The 19,972-nt window shown below is 50.3% G+C and overlaps 1 protein-coding gene across 5 annotated transcripts; it reads left to right on the top strand.

The window, feature by feature from the left end:
- The first annotated feature begins 29 nt into the window (after positions 1-29).
- Positions 30-19,378, top strand: Acap1 (ArfGAP with coiled-coil, ankyrin repeat and PH domains 1). 5 transcript variants are annotated; one of them, XM_074047004.1, is made up of 31 exons: positions 30-1,238; positions 1,559-1,663; positions 1,794-1,865; positions 2,090-2,178; positions 2,278-2,529; positions 3,279-3,437; positions 3,526-3,663; positions 3,908-4,083; positions 4,215-4,269; positions 5,718-5,841; positions 6,394-6,451; positions 10,909-11,028; positions 11,218-11,271; positions 11,362-11,420; positions 11,693-11,876; positions 12,003-12,047; positions 12,166-12,261; positions 12,375-12,449; positions 12,542-12,651; positions 14,521-14,572; positions 14,663-14,763; positions 15,457-15,580; positions 15,670-15,881; positions 16,454-16,523; positions 16,630-16,724; positions 16,816-16,985; positions 17,564-17,736; positions 18,132-18,268; positions 18,349-18,459; positions 18,808-18,857; positions 19,176-19,378. In XM_074047004.1, exons 1-31 carry the CDS (start codon positions 769-771, stop codon positions 19,274-19,276), a joined length of 3,837 nt encoding a protein of 1,278 aa, XP_073903105.1. In that variant the 5' UTR covers positions 30-768; the 3' UTR covers positions 19,277-19,378. The 5 variants fall into 5 exon arrangements, with proteins under 5 accessions (XP_073903105.1, XP_073903106.1, XP_020007180.2 ...); XM_020151591.2 differs by having other exon boundaries at positions 32-1,238; positions 18,159-18,268; XM_074047007.1 differs by having other exon boundaries at positions 1,203-1,337.
- The last annotated feature ends 594 nt before the right edge of the window (positions 19,379-19,972 follow it).

Here is a 19,972-nt window from a genome sequence, read left to right as displayed (position 1 = left end):
GCGCCCAAACACGCTTTACGACAACTGACCCGACGACCAGCCCTCGCCAGGGAAGCGACGCATTTAAGTATTCTCTTTACGGCAAGGGGGATGTCTTTCCTTCCCGCTACACGCTTTAAAGCAGTAATAAACGAGGGGTGAAGGACACAGAGAAGCGGCAGCTTTATAAATGAAAGTCTCTGTCCTCCACACCGGAAATGTCACAATAACCTCACAATGCATCACACCTCTCCAGAAAGGCAAAGCAAGCCGATTTGGGGGAAGGGGATGGTCGCGAATATTTCAAACCCAACTTGAACTCCAACCAAACTCTTAGGTTTCGAAGCCACGAATAGTCTAAAGACATTCCAACGACAGGCAGTCTCCTGCAACAGCGCTGACGATTCGGATTTTTCCCTAGAGCTATTAACAAGCCCCTAACCTCACTCGGATACTTGCGCTATGGTTGGAGGGTTGTGATGTCACAATTAAGGTTTTTCGCCTCCTGGCCAGGCCCCCTGCCTATGATTGGCTGATTCGGATGAGGGCGGTGATGGAGAAGGGCGGGAACAAGTTGCGGAGACAAAGAAGAAAGTCTTTGATTGGGACAAGGGAAGGACGTGCAGAAGGGTTTCCAGTCTGAGGTCCCTATATAGACTCGTTTCCGCCCACCGCGACTCCAAGCCGAGTGGACAGGCCCGAGCGTCCACTGATCACCGCTCTGGGGGCGGGGCTATGTGGAGCGGGCAGGCCGGGCCGGTTAACTGAGAGTGGCCCCCTGGTGGGGCCATGGAGAAGCAAGGACCTCTGAGAGCTGCTAGCGGCGTCAGCGGGGAATTCCCTGAAAGGGCAACCGGGGGAGTACCCGGTGGGGTCAGAGGAGTCGAAGCAGATTCTGGGCTGCCCTCCGGAGTTGCCTTGTTTCATAGTTCTGGGCCCGCCTTGCACCCTGGGAGCATCGTAACTCGCAGTCCTGGTTCAAGCCGGCCCTCAGATGGGGTAGTGGCCCTAGGTTCCCGGTCCATTCAGCACCCTGGGGAGATTGCGAGCCCTAGCCTTGGAACCGGCATATCTCCTGGTGGATTCAACGCTACTGGTGTACCTGGGGCGTCCAGCCCTGACTTCGGGGGCCTTAGCTCCGGGTGCAGTGCACGCTCAGGGTCAACTTGCTTGAACCATCACAGCTATGAGGACCGGCCCCGGAGCATCCTAAAAAACAGCAGCTCCATTTTGATGCAGACCTCCCCCAGCGCGGAGAAGTAAGAAACCCAGCACTACGGGCAGAGATCTCAGAGATCGAAGGGAGAAGTTTGGAGCCTCGGGGGAAGGGGCGGAGTCCTGAGAGCTTGGAGTGATAGGTGAAGGCAACTGGACGGGAAATCTGAGGTTCTGAGCCTTTGGGAGAGCAACGGGTGCCCTACAAATCCTAGCTACCATGGTTATCATTGGATCTGATCCCATCCCTAGCCTCTACACGGAGGTGTAAGAAAAGTTTTTTGAATGCCTGGAAGAATGAGGGAGGGCTGTGAGGGAGAAATCACTAGAAGGTCTCCTTTTCTGTGTCCTCCCCCTACTCTAGGAAGTCTCAGCACTGGGATGAGATGAATATCCTGGCCACCTACCACCCTACTGACAAGGACTATGGCTTTATGAAGGTGGATGAGTCCAGCACCCCCTACCACAGGTGCCAAGCCCCCATCCTAGCTTTTCAGCCTAGACTCTTTTCTAACAAGGGGTACTGAGGAGGAAGCAGAGAAGCCTCAGGGACTGGATATTGCCTGGTGTCCCTCTCCCAACTGCTCTCTCCTCTGTAGGCTGCAGGACAGTGATGAGGACCTGTCTGCGGGGCCCTCCTTCAAGGTGACTCCTGAATCACTGGCAGAGAGGTGAGTATCCTGTCAGAGGTCAGTTGGGGTGTGGGGCCTTTCCCACTTTCCCCCTGAACTTAGGTCTGAGGCAGCTGTAATTTTTGGACCCTAAAATGGGAGGTACTACACAATCCCTATCAGGCCTGACCAAGACCAATGAGGGGTGGGGTTGATCCCACCCCTATCTGCCCCCATTTTTTTTCCTCTCTTCTGCATCCCCAACTAGTCTCCCTCCCCTTCAGGTTTGCAACAATGGACAATTTCCTCCCCAAGGTCCTCCAGTATGGTGATAACAGAAGCTCAAGGGCTGAGGACCGCTTTTCCAAGACACGTGAGATGTGGGAAGGGCACTGAATGGAAAGGGGAGGCAGAATGAACCTTCTTCAGTGAGAGCCAGGTGGAAAAGCCAGCTTCTCACACTGACCCACAGACTCCAGTGATTTTGACAAGCACCGCAAGACACACTACAATGAAGGGAAGTTCCTCAAGACTCAGAAAAACCTGCCCTTGAACAATGACAGTGACTTCAGTGGGGGTAGTACCAGCATCAGCAGTGGAATTCAAGGTGTGATGATGGACCCAAAGCCCAGGCCTGTGGAGAGAGCCTGGGCAGGAAGACTGACCAGAGGAGTGAAAGATGAGACTAACCTGGTGACTTCAAGCCACGTCCTAGATGACAAGGGTTAGCAATGGGGGTCTCCAAGGACTCAAGGGAATTATAGTCCAGAGCCTTTTCCAGAGCCCATTGTCCTCTTGGACTTTCTGTTCTTCACTGTGCTACCATACTCTTCCTCAGTGGGCATTGCCCCACAGCCCTGACAGGGAAGCAGTGGTGAGAGGTGAACCCAAAGAAGAAAGGGGACAGCAAGAATGGAGTTCCCTCTCAGGATGGGCCCCACAGATGGCTGGCTGGTGAGGAACAGAAGGTCCAAGAGTCTCTGGGGGATGGAAAGGTCATTGAAGGTTTTCTAAAATGGGTCTAGCTAGGGGCATGACTCAAGTGGTAGTGTGCTTGCCTAGCAAATGTGAGGCCCGGAGTTCAAACCCCAGTACTACAAATAAATAAATAAGCCAGGTGCTGGTGGCTCATACCTGTAATCCTAGCTACTCAGGAGGTAAAGATCAGGAGGATCGAGGTTCAAATCCAGCTTGGGCAAATAGTTTGCAAGACCCTATCTCAAAAATACCCAACACAAAACTGGCAGAGTGGCCCAAGTGGTAGAACACCGGCCTAGCAAATGTGAGGCCCTGAGTTCAAACCCCAGTACTGCCAAAAATAAAAAATAAATAGGGGGTGGGGTAAGAAAAGTAAATGAGATGAGAACTTGGGGCTTGAGCTTCTCTCATCTGGTAGCGGCCCACCATGCACACTTGGGATGCATGGACACAGCCAGTGGCCACAGACTCAAATTGCTTTGGATGATTTCTCAGATTCCTCTACGTGCAGAAATCAGTTACTCCCACCTTCAAGCCCCATCCTGTTGAAGCAGATCAATCTGCATCGCAAGGAGTATTATAGTAAAGGAATATACCTGAGGTCCTACTCCCACCCAGAGCCTGAAGAGGACACAGAAGATGAGCATCAGGACAGTGAGAGCCAGGGCAGGCAATGAGGGATGGGAGGGCTGAAAACTGGCAGCCTTCTGGGTGTCCCAACCCTCATTCATGATGCTTCCAGGCTCTGCGGGCTTGACCTGGGTTATCGAGGCTCCCATAAGCACTGAGGGACATCTGTTGGACCACACTGGAAACCAGTTTAGGGATCACAAGGCTAATGAGAGCTCCCTGAACATGACAGTTACACCATCGCAGCCAGGTGAGGGCACCAGGTCACCATTTCCCTGGGCCTGCTCTTGGCAAGTTCCTACCTCCCAGCCTCCCAATCCTGTTAGGCCGGTACATCAGCAACAGGTGATAAGAGAGGCCCTAACCTTCCCAGAGTCCAAGGCTAACATTGTACAATAGAGGAGCCAGGGAAGCTCAGAAGGGGTTGGGACCCCTATCCAACCTGGCTTAGTGCCTCCTCCTTGACTCTTCTCTGCCATCTCACCCCACTCCAGGCACCACCATGTCCTGCAAAGACAATGCATCTCAGATGGCATCTAACTGGGATCAGTGGCTGGGGACCAAGGGACTGAGCTGTCAAAGCCCAGGGAGCTCAGAAAATGAATGCGGAAGTAGCCAGAACCCTCCAAGTTGGACTGGGCAAAGACGTGACCCTGGGCAGAGGCAAGGGGTGCTTTCACTGGCTTTTCACAGGGAGGCAGAGGAGCTGAGTGGGTAGATTTTAGGGATTTTGGGGGTCACATGGATAAGATCTCATGCCTGCTGCAAGAAGGCCACTAGCCTGACCTCTTCTCTCTCCAGGTGAAACCCCGAAGCTCCAGTGGACTCTGGGAAAGGAAACCAGACCATGGAAAATGTAGTCAGCTGGGAGTGGGATAAGGGCAACTTTCCCCTGCCCCCACCATCCTTAGTTTAGACAATAAAGAGAAGAAGATCAAGAATCCATGCTGTGAATTGGGCACTCAGGCTGGGCCTGTTTGGTCAAGGAGCAGGGGGGCTGGGAGTGGTGTTCACACACAAGCAATGAGGAAAGCAGTGCAGAAACAAGGAAGCTGGGAGCAGTCCAGTTGAGTTCCTGGACTCAACAGGAACCTAGGATTGAGCCAGGGGTACTAGTGCATATCAGTAATCCCAGCACTCAGTGTACTAAGGCAGGATCTCCAGGTCAAGGGCAGCCTGGGCTACATGGTGAGAACCTGTCTCAAAAAACCCAAACCAGCAGGGCACACCTACAATCCCAATTGAAGCTGAGATCTTGAGGGTCATGGTTTGAGGCCAGGTTGGACAAATAGTTCCCAAGATCCCCATCTCCAAAATAACCAGAGCAATGGACTGGAGGTGTGGTTCAAGAAATAGAGCACCTGCTTTACAAGCATGAAGACTGAGTTCAAACCATGGTCCCACCAAACAAAAACCAGAGTCTAGGATCTTATGAAGTCCCAAACTGTAGCAGGATCACAATGATTTATGCAATTAATTAGGTAACCGGTTAGCCATGAGTTTACCAATAACATCTTTAATTCTTTTTTTTGGTACTGGGGTTTGAACTCAGGGCCTATACCTTGAGCCATTCTACCAGCGCTTTTTTGTGGTAAGTTTTTTAGAGATAGGGTCTCACAAACTGTGCCTCAGCTGGTTTCAAACCTCCTGATCTCCGCCCCAAGTAGCTAGGATTACAGGTATGAGGCTTTTTTTTTTTTGGTGAAACTGGGGTTTGAACTCAGAGCTTCATGCTTGCTAGGTAGGCACTCTACCACTTGAACCACTCTGCTAGCCCTTTTTCGTGTTAGGTATTTTCAAGATAGGGTGTCTTGAACTATTTTCCCAGGCTGCCCTGATCTCCCATGTCCTGAGTAGCTAAAATTACAGTATGAACCACTGGTTCCCAGCCACATCTTTCTTATGACAGCCCTGGACGGGAGTGGGTTTTATCTCCATCTTCCAGATGAGGAAACAGGAATCAGAGAACTTGCCCACCCAACCTTTAAGTGACAGCTAGGATTTGAATCTAGATTGTCAGGCCCCAAAACTCATTAAAGGAGAAAGATGTAGAAAGAGACCAGGGCTCCCAAGAGGAAGATGACAACAGATAGTCTCTGGGGGGGGTGGGGCTGTGGCTTTTCTGATCTCAGGCCCCCCCTCCTCCGCCCAGGCCCCACCCCTGCCCCTCCCAGCCCTGCCTGGAAGTGTAGGGTGAGAGCTCCTCCTAGGACACCCCTTTCCCTTGGGGAAAGAATTGTGTCCCTAGTACTACCCAACAGAGGACCCTCTCCTCCTTTCTCATCAACACCCCTCCTGGGGTAGGGAGTGCCTCCATTTACATCCTCACTTGCCTGGCTCTGAAGAGACCCCAAGACCACAGAAGTCAAGCTGAGATGACGGTCAAGCTGGATTTTGAAGAGTGTCTCAAGGATTCACCCCGCTTCCGGTAAGTGTGTGAAGATCTGGGAGTCTGAGGAAGGGGAGGTCCAATATGCCCTAACATAAAACACACACATGCACACGCACACACGCACACACACAGCTTTCCCTCCCGGGAGTAGGCCTCAAAGGGACAAGAAAGAAAGAACTGCTAGGCCAAAGTAATATCTATGCTATTAAAACGGGTTTGCAGTGTACTTCACCCCCTGCCTGCACATTCTGTCCTTTCTGAGCCCCTCAGAGCTGTCATTATCTCCTCCTTCTCACTGGGATCCCTGCCCCTCCCCCAGCACCTGGGCCGCCCCAGCATCTGGGGTGGTTACCAACTTCCTGTCCTCACCACATCCACCCTCCTTCTACTCTTCCTGCTCTGGCCTGGGTTATAGATAGCTTAGACTGTGCAAAGTGAGTAAGAACAGGCAGGTGGGTGGCCCTTCTCAACCCAGTGACTTTCTCTGTCTGTACCCAACGCCTCACGACCCCAACCCCAATCTTATTGAGGTAGACGTGCTTGATGGATCCAAGGTCTGTTCCCATGACCCCATTCCTCCTTTCCCAGAGCCTCTATCGAGCTGGTGGAAGCTGAAGTGTCAGAACTGGAGACCCGTCTGGAAAAGGTGATCCTGACATGGAGAGGTGACCCAGAATCAGATTAGAATAAAAGGGTGGGCCAGGGAGAAAGTTGGAGATTGAGAATGAGTTCCAGGATAATTGAATGCTAACTTGTAGGGTAGGTATTTGGGAGACTATGGAGAAAAAAAAAAAAAAGTAGTTCTGTGCCAGTAAGGAATTTAGAGTTTTTGAAAACAAGACTCACTTGTAGACATGGTTAGCTCCAGAGCCCCTGCATTGTGCCAGGCCCTTGGCATTCAGTAATAGCATGGCCATTTCTCCCCCAATGGAGCCCACAGACTGAAACATTTAACACGACAGCAAAGCCTTCCCTGACCACTCTTTAGAAAACTATATGATACACACGTGTGTGTACACACATACACTCTCAGAACCCCTCATTCTGCCTTATTTTTCTCTAAAGCATTTACCTTTGACATGATATATATATTTATTTGCTCTATTAGTTTTCCATTGCTATTTAACAAATTATCACAAGTCTAGTGGTATTAAACAACACACATTTGCTAGTTTTATGGGTCAGGATTCTGGGCACAGCTTAACTTTTCCTCCACTCAGGGTCTCCAAGATTAGTCAAGGTTTTAGCTGAGGTTGCAGTCTCATCTGAAGCTTGGCACTTTATTCCCAGCTCACATGATTGTTGGCAGAATTCACTTCCTTGCTGTTGTAGGAATGAGGCCCTCATCAGCTAGAGGCCACCCACAGTTCCCTGCCATGTGTCCCTCTCCATAGACCTGTCACATCATAGCTTGCTGCTGCTTCTTGCCTTCTTCTTGAAGGCTAGGAGGAAAGTCTTGTGTATGCCAACAAGGTGTCAACAAATAACAGAAGGTAATCACAGGAGCACCACCTATCAACTTTGCCCACATTACAAGACCTCATCATGGGATTCCATCCTGTTGGCATTGTCATAATCTATTGGGTTGAAGCAAATCACAGGTCTTGCTCATACTCAAGAATGGGGCACTGGTGGCTCACACCTACTCAGGAGTCAAAGGTCAGTTTGAAGCTAGCCTGGGCAAATAGTTTATGAGACCCTATCTTGAAAAAACCCATTACAAAAAAAAAAGGGCTGGTGGAGTAGTTCAATGTGTAGGCCTTGAGTTCAAGGCCCAGTATCATACAAACACACACACACACACACACACACACACACACACACACACACACACACACACACACACACACAAGTCCATCACAGAAAAAGGGCTGGCTGAGTGGCTTAAGTGCTAGAGTGCCTGCCTAGCAAGCATGGGCCCTGAGTTCAAACTCCAGTGCCACCAAAAAAAAAAAAAAAAAATGGAGATTTGGACTAGGGGCATGACTCAAGTGGTAGAACAGCTCCCTAGCAAGCATGAGGCCCTGAGTTCAAACCCCACTACTGCCAAAAAAAAAAAAAAAAAAGTAGAGGTTATACAAGGACGTGTATCATTGGAGGTCCCCTTAGTGTGTATCTGCCGTGCCTACCTCATATCTATTTTTTTTTTGTTTCTTATCTATTTTCCTCCACCAGAATGTGTCATGAGGGGTTTTTATGTTTTATTTTTGCCTATACCAGAACCTAAAAGCTAGTAAATGACCAACTTGGTTTTTTTTTCTTTTTTCTTTATTTTTACTTTTTTCCTTTTCCTTCCTTTCTTCCTTTCTTCCTTCCATTTATTTGAGATATGGGTCTTACTATGTTGCCCAGGCTGGCCTTGAACCCCTTAGGCTCAAACTATTCTGCTTTAGCCTCCTGAGTACCTAGGACTATAGGCACACTCCACTGCACTCAAATATTTTTAATTAAGCTGGCACTGGTGGTTCATGTCTGTAATCCTAGCTACTCAGAAGGGTGAGATAAGGAGGATTGAGGTTTGAGAACAGTCTGGGCAAATAGTTCACAAGACTCCCATCTCCAAAAAAACATTCAGAGCAAAAGGTACCGGGAGGTGTGACCCAAGAAGTAGAACGCCTGCTTCACAAATGTAAAGCCCTGAGTTCATACCCCATTCCTACCCAAAAAAATATATAATTATATACATATATATATTTTAATTAAACTTTTTTTGGCAATACTGGGATTTGAAGTCGGCCTCATGTTTGCTAGGTAAGTGCTGTACCACTTGAGCTTTACCAGCCCTAAAGTTTTTATTTTGAGTTAATCATAAACTTGGAGAAATAGCAAAGAAAAGACCCATTTACCAATCACCCAACTTCCCCTAATGGTGACATCTTATATAACTCTACATCAGCAAAACCAGGACTTTTTTTTTTTTGGTGGTACTGGGGCTTGAACTCAGGGTCTTCACCTTGAGCCACTCCATCAGCCCTTTTTCGTGAAGGGTTTTTTCAAGATAGGGTCTTTCAGACTATTTGCCTGGGCTGGCTTCGAACCATGATCCTCCTGTGCTCTGCCTCCTGAGTAGCTAGGATTATAGGTGTGAGCCACTGGAGCCTGGCTAAAACCAGGAAACTAATATTGGAACAATATAATTAACAATAAGGTCTATAGACCTTACTCCAGTTTGATGTTTTGCATATGCTTTTTTTGTTTTTCCTGGTGGTGCTGGTGATTGAATCCAGGGCCTTGTGCATGAACCTGCACTCCACCACTGAACTACATCCCCAGTCCTGCATGTACTTTTTTTTTTTTTTGCATATCTTTGTGTATAATTCTATGGCAATTTATTCCATATGTAGACTCATATAACTACTTAAGGTGTTTAATGTGTAAAACTTCTGTGACTGTAAAGGAACTCTTTTGTCCTGTTCCTTTATAGTGATGACCACCCCAACCCCTTCTCTAATCCATGGAAACCACTGAGTTATTCTTCGTTTCAGTATTTTTGTAATTTCTGAAATGTTATATACAAGCTGTGTACAATGCTTCACACCTTTAGTTTCAGCTACTAGGGAGGCACAGGTAGGAGGGATCGCTTGAGACCAGAAGTTTGAGGTCAGACAACATAGTAAAACCCTGTGTCAAAAAAAATTAGAATGTTATATAAATATAATCATGAGTATGTGACCTTTTGAAGTTAGCTTTAAAAAAAAAAAATGGTGCCTCATGCCTGAAATCCTAGCTACTTGAGAGACTGAGGTCGGGAGGGTTGAGGTTTGAGGCCAGCCTGCACAAATAGTTCATGAGATCTCATCTCCAAAAATAACCAGAGCAGAATGGACTAGAGGTGTGGCTCAAGTGGTAGGGTGGCTCTTTGGCAAGTGGGAAGCTCTGAGTTCAAATCCCAGTCCCACAAAAAAAACAAAAGAAAGAAAGAAAAGAAAAGAAAAACCTAGGAATAATGCCCTCAAAGTCTATCCAAGTTGTTGCCCATATCAGTCGTTCTTCCCTTTTTACTGCTAAGTACTGTTCTATTGTATGGATGTTCTAGTTTGTTACTAGTTTAGTCTTACAGAAGATCTTTACTCATATAAAGTGGGGACTGGGGTAAATAAGGAAAAAGTAGATCCTCAGTCCCTCAGATCCATTCAGTGAGTTATGAACATCTTTGTACCTTGTCACAGACTGATAAGATTTGATCTTGCTCGGTTTCCTGACCATCACTGATCCTCCTAACCACTTGCAGTCAAGCTATATTTCTCTGAAGCCTCCATAAGACCCAGAAGATGCTGTTCAGTTTAACAGAAGTACACTGAAGGTCTATGGTGCCCAAGCTCTTTCTGTCCTGCATTTCCCCACAAACTCTCCCTGGTCTCCTTGCCACCCTGGGCTAAGCTGAAGAACAGACACTTGCTCCTTGCAGATATGGTAACTTAGGCCAGAGCCAAGTGTTTTGTCTTTAGGACAATGTAGTTATTGACAAGATCCAGGGGCCATGAGATTGGGTTCTGGCTCAGCCACCTGGCTCTCCCAGAGCTCCTTCTCAGGCCAGCCACTTGTCTCTTGGCTTATCAAGTCTCCTTGATTGTCCACTGGGAGGAGGGCCTGATAGATTGGGCTCCTGAGCACCCTAGCATCCTACTTGGCCCTGACCCTATGGCCTAAATGTTTGGTTAATGTGTTCAAGGAAATGTTCAATATCTCAGAATGGGACAGTCCCAGACAGTAGATTGTAGAGTTGTACAAAATTCATGCTGGAAGCCAGACAGTGCAGGAGCAAGGAGTTCCTGGGAAGCCATTCAAGCAGGTTGGCAGGACATAGAAAGGTGTTGTGGAAGTAAAGCTGACAGTGGCTTCAGAGACAGGCTGGAGGGAGGGATGGGCAGGAATTTCATATCAGTCACAGGGCAGCAGGAGCCAAGCAGCAGAGATAACACAGCAGGTGCCAAGCAGCAGAGATAACACAGCAGGTGTGTGTTAGGAACTGGGGAGAGCAGAACTGGGTTGGAGGGAAGGTAGTGAAGTTGGAAAGGAGGAGAGGAAGTGGCGCAGGAATGGAGGGTGTCCCCCAATATGGTAGCTATGGCACCAGTCCCTGTTGCCCTTGTTTTTTCCCAGCTCTTCAAGCTGGGCACTGGCCTCCTGGAAAGTGGGCGCCATTACCTTGCTGCTAGCCGTGCCTTCATTGCTGGCATCTGTGATCTGGTCCACCTGGGCCCACCAGAGCCCATGATGGCGGTAGGTGGAGGGTATGAATCTGGGTAGCCTGGGGGTTGGGATAAGGAGATGCTGTGGCAGAGGAGGGCTGGCTTGGAGTCTGCAGGTCTCAGACTAGAGCAGGGATGGGACTGCCATCAGGACAGGGTCTAGAGTTGGGAGGGCCCTGCTATCTCATGCCTGGTACTCTGCCTGTACCTCTCTGCCCAGGAGTGTCTTGACAAATTCACTGTGAGCCTGAACCACAAGCTGGACAGCCATGCAGTGAGTGGGGAAAGGTAGGGCTGGGGGTGGAGTATGGGGCAGGTTTGTCTGTGGTCCTGACTCTGACCTACCAACTTCTGCTTCACTCAGGAGCTTCTTGATGCTACTCAACACACGCTGCAGCAACAAATCCAGACCCTGGTCAAGGAGTGAGATGGGAGGGAAGGGGGGCCCTTATTTCCCAGAAACCAGCCCTCTAGCACTCTTCCCATTACCACAGGGGCCTCCTGTGAGTAACTGAAGGAGCTGTGAGGTTGGGGGTTCTTGGTAGCCTGATTTCTATCCTTCATCCCGAGGATCCTCTTGGATTTCTGACTGTGCATAGGCAAACTGAAAGGATTTGGGCAGGCCTTATCCCTGGACTTGTCTGCTGGGTGCAAGTGGATCGATCTGTGATTCTGTGTTGTCTCCGCACTCTCAGAGGCCTCCGGGGTTTCAGAGAGGCTCGCCGGGATTTCTGGCGTGGGGCTGAAAGCCTGGAGGCTGCCCTTACCCACAATGCAGAGGTACCCAGGCGCCGTGCCCAGGAGGCAGAAGAGGCTGGAGCTGCCTTGAGGACTGCTCGAGCTGGGTACCGGGGACGGGCATTGGATTATGCACTTCAGGTACCTGACCTTCTTTGTCCTCCTGAAGTGCCAGGGCCTCAGGTGTCACCTTGAGGCTGGGGAGTCCCTGATGTGCAAGGGGTGCTATGATTTTAAGACTGACTTCAGGTATTTTGGGGCCTTCAGATCAATGTGATTGAGGACAAGAGGAAGTTTGACATCATGGAGTTTGTAAGTTGCAGTGGTAATGAGAGCAAGGTGGAGGGGAGCCTGGTGATGGAGAGCAGGAAGTAGGGAGAGAAAAAAGGGTCCTTCCTCTGCTCTGCCTGCTGCCTACCCTGTCCCCCAGGTCCTGCGTTTGGTGGAGGCCCAGGCTACCTATTTCCAGCAGGGCCATGAGGAGCTGAGCCAGCTGGCTCAGTATCGCAAGGAGCTAGGTGCCCAGGTAGGGCCCCAGGGAACAGGAAGATAGTGTCAAGAGGTTGGGGGGCTCTGAGATGACTCTTCTAGCCTGGTTGGAGGAGGCTTGGACATCTGAGATGCCCCTCCTATGCCCAGTTGCACCAGCTGGTCTTGAATTCAGCACGAGAGAAAAGGGACATGGAACAAAGACATGTGCTGCTGAAACAGAAGGTGAGGGCTGGGACTGTGGGCAGGAGGTGGTTAGACCTGTGGCCTTGGTCTCTGTCCACCTCAGTTTCCCTTTGGCCCTCCTGTGCCCTTAGGAGCTGGGTGGGGAGGAACCAGAGCCAAGCCTTAAAGAGGGACCTAATGGCCTGGTCATGGAAGGACATCTCTTCAAACGGGCCAGCAATGCATTTAAGACCTGGAGCAGGTGAGGAGAGGATGCCCCAACCACCCAAACCTACCCTTTTTTTTTGTGCTATTGGGATTTGTTTTTTGCCTTGTGGAAGGTCTGTAGGACACTGCAGGGGTGGACAGAGTTGCCCACAAAATGGGATTGTGGACCCAGGCCCCTTCCTCTCCCTTCTTTGCTCTCTGGCTCACAGTGTAAGCAGTTTTGCTCCACCATGTGCTCTTGCCATGATGTGCTGCCTTTCCACAGGTATCAGGATTTGAACCACGGCCTTGTGCATAACAGACCAATCCTCTACCACTTGAGCTGTGCTCCTACCCCTTTTGTTTGGATGTTGTGTTTTGAGATAAGGTCTTGATAACTTTGCCTCTGCCTCAAAAGTACCTGGGTTAACAGGCATGCGCCACCCCATTCAGCTTTATTTTGTTTTTGAGCAGTGGTTATAGTGTGCTAAGTACAGCAAGGAAAACAGACAAAACCCCCTGCTTCACACAGCATACATTCAATGTTAACAATAGACAGTAAGCATGATAACTAAGTATATTGTTTGTCATGTTAGAAGATAATAGTGATGGGAGTGAATAGAGACATAGTAAGCTGGAGAGGGAGTGCAATTTCTTTTCTTTTTATGTTTTGCTGAGGTAGGGATCAAACCCAGAACCTTAGGTATGCTAGACAAGTGCTCTACCACTGGGGTGGGTCAGTGTAGGTCTCATGAAAAGGTGACTTTTTTTCTTTTTTTGGTGGTACTGGGATTTAAATTCAGGGCCTCACACTTGTTAGGCAGGTGCTCTACCACTTGAGCCACACCTCAAGCCCTTTTTGCTCTGGTTATTTTGGAGATAGGGTCTCACTTTTTACCCAGACTGGCTTAGACCACTATGTTCTTATTTTTGCTTCACACCATAACCGGGATGACAGGCACATGCTACTGCCCCTCGCTATTGGCTGAGATGAGGTCTCATGAACTTTTTGCCTAGACTGGCTTTGAACTGGGATCCTCCTGTCTCAGCTCCCACGTAGCTAGGATTTACGGGCTTGAGCCACTGGTGCCTGGCTGAGGTAACTTTTGAGTTAAGGCTTTATGGATATCTGGAAGAATGTTCTAGGCAGAAAGAAGCCAGTGCCAAGGCCCTGAGATACCTGAGGTTTTGAAGGACAGTGAAGAAGCCTGACAAGAATTGAGGGAGGAGGAAGTAGAAGCTATTGGGGGCATGGATTATTCTAGGGCCTACTCTGAGGAAAATAAGGAGGGTTAGGAGCAGGAAGGTAATATGCCCTGACATGACTGCTTCCCCTTCTAGAACTACAACTAACCCTCATGGGACTTTTGTGCAAATTAGAAAATAGAGCCCTTTCCCCCAGATAACATCTACTTGTCAAAAATTATAGCAGTAAGCAGAGCACAGTGATTCATACCTGTAATCCTAGCACTCCTGAGGCAGAGGCAGAAGGATTGGGAGTTCAGTGCCAACCTGGACTACATAGTGAGTTCAAGATTACCCAATCTACATAGTGAGACCCTTAACCTTTACATCTATCTAGCATTGCTATCTCCTTAAACACTGGCCACAATGAAAGAAATCAAATTTGTAGCAATAAACTTATTTTATTAAAAAAAAAAGAAAAACCAGAATTTTACTGCCATCTGCTGGAAAGTTTTCTTCATAAATATAATCAATCTGGGTTGTCCAAGGTATGAGGAGCACCCCTTCCTTATATGTCCCAGTCTATACAACTGTCCACTCTTCTCTGGAGATCTTATGGGAAAGTCTACCATGGTCTCTGTCCTCTCAGCAAGATCCTTGTGGGGAAAAGGGCACAGCCTGTGTTACTGAGCCTCATCCCATGGCTGCCCATATCTATAACTACTTCTACCTCCTCCAGACGCTGGTTCACCATTCAGAGCAACCAACTGGTTTATCAGAAGAAGTACAAGGTGGGTAAGGACCTGGCTGGCTGGGCTCTAGGGAGACTCAGCCCTTGTCTGTGGCTAGACTCCGGCTGCCTTATCACGTTCTCCTGCCAGGACCCTGTTACTGTGGTAGTGGATGACCTTCGTCTCTGCACAGTGAAGCTTTGCCCAGACTCAGAAAGGCGGTTCTGCTTTGAGGTGGTGTCCACCAGCAAGTGAGTACAGTCCCCAGGGGCAATACTTGAATGACCAAAATGGTAGCCCTGGAGTTCCAGGCCTTAACCCTTTGGTTGACTAGATTGAGGAGGAATTTGGGGGAGGGGAAAAGGTACTGGGGGTATTTAAGAGGATATTACCAACTGGTACAGAAGTACAGGTGCTCCTCTACTTATGATGGGGTCACATACAATAAACCCATTGTAAGGTCAAAATATCATGTCACAAACCACTGATCATAGCTTAGTCTAACCTTAGCCTACCTTAATGATGCTATGAACATTTAATTAGCCTGAAGTTAGGCAAAATCTAACGAAATGCCTATTTTATAATAAAGTATTGAATATCTCATGTAACTTCGAATACTCTATCGAAAGTGAAAATTAGAATGGTTATCTGCGTATACTTCTGTATCACTGTAAAGTTGAAAAAATCTTAAGTTGGATCATCATAAATCAGGGACCACCTGTACTGCAATGCAACTGAGAGTTGGGTGTGGTGGCCCACATCTGTAATCTCAGTACCCAGAAGGCTGAGGCTGGAGGATCATGATAACTGGTTTCAGGCCAGCCTAGACTATGCAGTGAGACCCTGTTTCAAAAAATTCAATATAAATAGAAATGTCAGCCTGCCCATCCTGCCACATGGCTCTCCAGGTCTCAGACCCTACACCACCCTCACTGATCCCCCAGGTCCTGCCTCCTCCAGGCTGACTCTGAGCGCCTCCTGCAGCTATGGATCAGTGCTGTGCAGAGCAGCATCGCCTCAGCCTTCAGCCAGGCTCGCCTTGATGACAGCCCCCGGGGGCTAGGCCAGGTGTGTGGGTGCAGTGATAAGCTGCCCTAGGAGATGGGGTACCCCTTACCTGAAGCCCCCTGGTCATCCTTTCTTCCCATCTCCCTCAGGGCTCAGGACACCCAGCTCTTGGCTCTGCTGCTACCTTGGGCTCTGGTGGGACAGCCAGGGGAAGAGAGCCTGGAGGAGTTGGACACGTGGCAGCCCAGGTGCAAAGTGTGGATGGCAATGCCCAGTGCTGTGACTGCCGGGAGCCAGCTCCAGAGTGGGCCAGCATTAACCTTGGTGTCACCCTCTGCATTCAGTGCTCTGGCATCCACAGGTCATTCCCCAAAGCTCCAACCATAAGCCCTGCTAGGGGGGTTCCAGCTGTGGTGCAACCCCCTAGACATCACACAGGCACCTCTCCTCTGCCCTGTCCTGGCTTCCTCCTACATTATAGCTCTGTCACTGATAATACAGTGTCTTGGTCTGGTCGAGTGACTTCTAGAGGAATTTATTGGCTTGGTTGGAAGAAGCCAGGGTCAGGGCTGGTGAGGGAGGAGGAGCCAACAAGGATTAGAAAAAGCAAGTCTGTAAGGCCTTAGTCTGGTGGGAGGAGGGAAGGCGGCATAGGAAGTATTGTCCAGGCCAAAGTGCCATAAGAGAAGGGAGGTTAGCTAGAGAGAAAGAGGGTCTTAAAATGAAGTATAGGGAAGAAGGTAGATGGAATGGTGAGCAGTCAGGATCCTGCCAACACTGGGTCAAGGCTACATGGCCTCTGCTGCCCTGCCTCCAGGCCCAGCTCTTCTACATGGCGGCCATGTAGGCCTTGCCTCCTAGTCTTTTCAGGAGTGGCAGCAGCATCCCCAGGTTACACTCACCGAAGGCATGACTTCCCCTCTGGCCTTCCAGGAGCCTTGGTGTTCATTTCTCCAAAGTTCGGTCTCTGACCCTCGACTCCTGGGAGCCCGAACTAGTGAAGGTAACTTGAAGTATTGTGAAGACAAAGGACTGAGGAGCCCTGAGGGCCCAGATACTCACTCTGTACCCTACCTGTCTCTTTCTACCTCTGCCTTGGCTTCCTGAAGCTTATGTGTGAGCTGGGAAATGTTGTCATCAACCAGATCTATGAGGCCCGTGTAGAGGCCATGGCAGTGAAGAAGCCAGGGCCCAGCTGCTCTCGGTGAGGTCTGGGTGGATGTGCCTGGGGCTCCTTTTTATGGGGAGGGACCTAAATGGGAAGAAGGAAGACTGTTCCCTTTCTTTCCCCATAGGCAGGAGAAGGAGGCCTGGATTCATGCCAAATATGTAGAGAAGAAGTTCCTGACCAAGCTCCCTGAGATTCGAGGGCGAAGAGGTGGCAGGGGGCCCCCAAGGGTGCAACCTCCTGTGCCCCCAAAGCCTTCCATCAGGCCCCAGCCAGGGGGTGTCAGATCAAAGCCAGGTATAGAGTTGTTTGAGCATGTACTGAGTATCTGCTGTGTGCTAGCACTGTGCCAGGCCCTGTAGAGAGACAGAGTATGAGGCCCAGGACTTCCCCTTGAGAATGTTGGAAGGACCAGACTACAGTTTCAGGGGCTTACAATGGGGCTTGGCGCTAAGCACAGGAAGGAGCCTGGCACAGGGAGTGGGCAGGGAGGTCTACATAAGGGATGTCTACAGCATGAGAGGAAACAGGAGTTTGGAATCTCCAAAGGCCTGGGAAGAAGGGTGTGAATTTGACCAGCGCATAGGGAGGTGAGAGCTGAGGCTGTCAGGGAGGCAGCTCATCTGTCATCCAGCAGTCAGGGTGGTTGGACAGGATGAGGAATCATGCTGTTTATCTGCCACCCAGGAGCCCCACAATATACCTACTCACTCATACAGGTAACCACACCCACATCACTCCATCCCTCACCACAGTCCTAAGTCATGAAGGTCTCCCCACAATTTTGAGCCACCTATCCCATTTCAGCATTAGGGAATTGTGCTGACTGAGACGCAGCACGTACTCTCCCTAACAAAGTGAAATCCCCCAAACAGAGCCTTCCTCCGATGACCTGGGAAGCCTGCACCCTGGGGCGTTGCTGTTCAGAGCCGCTGGGCATCCTCCATCCCTTCCCACCATGGCTGATGCCCTTGCTCATGGAGCTGATGTCAACTGGGTCAATGGGGGTCAGGAGAATGCCACACCACTGATCCGGGCCACAGCTGCTGTGAGAGCCATGCTGACCTTCCTACCCCACCCTAAGGCTCCCTCCTATGTGATGACTCCTGACTCTCCCTGGGGTCCCCACTCCATAGGAAGAGATAAGCAATACATACTGGTTGCTAAAAGTATGTGATTTGAAGGCAGAGACCTGAGTTTGAATCCAAACTCTTATCACTTACAGGAGACTGAACAATTTATCAATCTGTTTCTGCCTCAGTCTCCTCATCTGTAAAGTAGGGATAGCATACCTGATGACTCAGTCTAGGTCAGGTCTGATAACATCAAACTATGAATATGTGAACCCATGTGTAGAGATACAGCCAAGTCTAATTGCTGTACCCCACACTTACACCTTCTTGTTCACCCCACCCTAAAACATCTTGAAATTCACCTCTAAAGATGCCACCCCTTCTTGACTTCAAGCAGAATTCTCTTCTGGCCTGCGAGTTTCTCCTCCAGAACGGGGCAAATGTGAACCAAGCAGACAGTGCAGGCCGAGGACCCCTCCACCATGCAACCATTCTTGGCCACACTGGGTAGGGACAGTGGGGTTAATGGCCATGGGAAGGAAGGCTCTGCGGGAAGGGGTGCAGCTGAACTTGGCTATCCTTTACAGGCTTGCCTGCCTATTTCTGAAACGGGGTGCGGATCTGAGGGCTCAGGACTCTGAAGGCAGGGACCCTCTGACCATCGCTATGGAAACAGCCAATGCTGACATCGTTACCCTGTGAGAAGGCCTGAAGGCTGAGGGGAAACTCTTAAATTATACCTTGGGGCAGGGCTAACCCCAAGACCCACAGGGGGAAGGGGAGAGAGGAAGGTAAGCAGGGTTTGGGTGGGGAGGGGCCTGCTGGTTGAGAAAGAAGGCTCCCAGTGGGGATGGGGGCTGCTGTGAAGTAAGAAGGTGGGGCAGCAGGGTCAGAGGAAAGGAGATCATCCTGAGAGCCATCATTCAGGTGCTGACATTGCTAACAGGCATCTTTTAAGAACTAGCACTGGGGAGAACAGATGAATGAAACACAACCAAGGGAGACTGAGGAGAATGGCATTTATTCCTTAATTCCCACCCTTTCAGGCTGCGATTGGCGAAGATGAGAGAGGCGGAAGCGGCCCAGGGCCAGGCAGGTAAAGTATTCGCCTATATCCTGACCCCCGGCCCAACCGGAATCCTGGGCTTCTGGTCCTTCCTTACCTGTTCCCCTGTCCGGGTTGCGTTAATGCCACTGTTTATTCAACAAATATGTTTTGGGTCCATCCGACACACCAGGCCCTCGGAACGCAGCCAAGAGTAGACGCCGGAGCTGTGCCCCCAGCGCACAAATTCCCCTCCACCCACGCTTCAAGTGCTAGCCCTTCTAGCCCCACCCTCACTGCCCTATTTTGTCGTTCCGAGCTAGGGCCGAGCAGTCCCGCGTGCCCCAGCCTGATCTCCTTTCCCTTCAGGAGATGAGACGTATCTCGACATTTTCCGTGACTTCTCCCTCATGGCGTCAGACGACCCCGAGAAGCTGAGCCGTCGTAGTCACGACCTCCACACGCTTTGATCCCAGGCCTTTCCCCGTCCCCCATCCCCACCCCGCAACTCCGGACCCTACACTCCCCACCGCCGGCCCTTTTGCCATTAAAGCCTCTGTGCTTTGCTTTTCCTTTCGGAATTTATTTATTGGGCGCCACCATCGGCGGGGAGTTGGGCGCTGTGGCTCCCGGAGTTTGCGAGCTCGGGTCACGCAGGAGACAACTCCCGGGGGAGTGCAGTGTCAGCTTGGGCCGCAGCCCTACTTAACCAGGCGGCTGGGGGGCAGGGCTGTCGTGCTCCGGCGATTTGGCCAGACCAGTCCCGCCCGAGGGAGGCCGCTGACATGGGGTGGGGACCGACCTTCCCTTAGGGAAATTGCATTGGGCCAGGATGGAGAGCTCCGCTTCGGCCACCTCCGCCGGGAGGCATCCTTGGAATGCGGTGGCTCAGCACCCGCCCCCTTGGGAATTCCCCACCAGAGCCACAGGGAGGGAAATGGTCCCTTAGCCTAGGACGGTGGGAACTAGGTTTTCTCAAGAGTGGCGGGCTCGGAGACCACCGCCCCGCCACGGTTGCAGACGTGAGATCGAGCACACCTGGAGGACCAAGGGGCCGTCGAGGCTACATCCGGGGCGACGCTCATGAGTCACCCCACCCTCGCTCACGTCGGCCCGTCCAGCCCGTCCACCCTGTCTCTCGACTCCCACCTCCAAGGGAGCTGAAC

This window comes from Castor canadensis, chromosome 11, assembly GCF_047511655.1.
Source record: "Castor canadensis chromosome 11, mCasCan1.hap1v2, whole genome shotgun sequence".
Lineage (NCBI taxonomy): Eukaryota > Metazoa > Chordata > Mammalia > Rodentia > Castoridae > Castor > Castor canadensis.
This window is presented reverse-complemented; position numbering and strand designations above follow the sequence as displayed.

Bases quoted from the DNA above. Each gene is read 5' to 3' on its own strand.
- Acap1 (XM_074047004.1), top strand. From the start codon at position 769: ATGGAGAAGCAAGGACCTCTGAGAGCTGCTAGCGGCGTCAGCGGGGAA. The intron at 1,866-2,089 runs GTGAGTATCCTG...CCTCCCCTTCAG, and splicing joins CCTGAATCACTGGCAGAGAG to GTTTGCAACAATGGACAATT. The intron at 12,048-12,165 runs GTAAGTTGCAGT...CCTGTCCCCCAG, and splicing joins AGTTTGACATCATGGAGTTT to GTCCTGCGTTTGGTGGAGGC.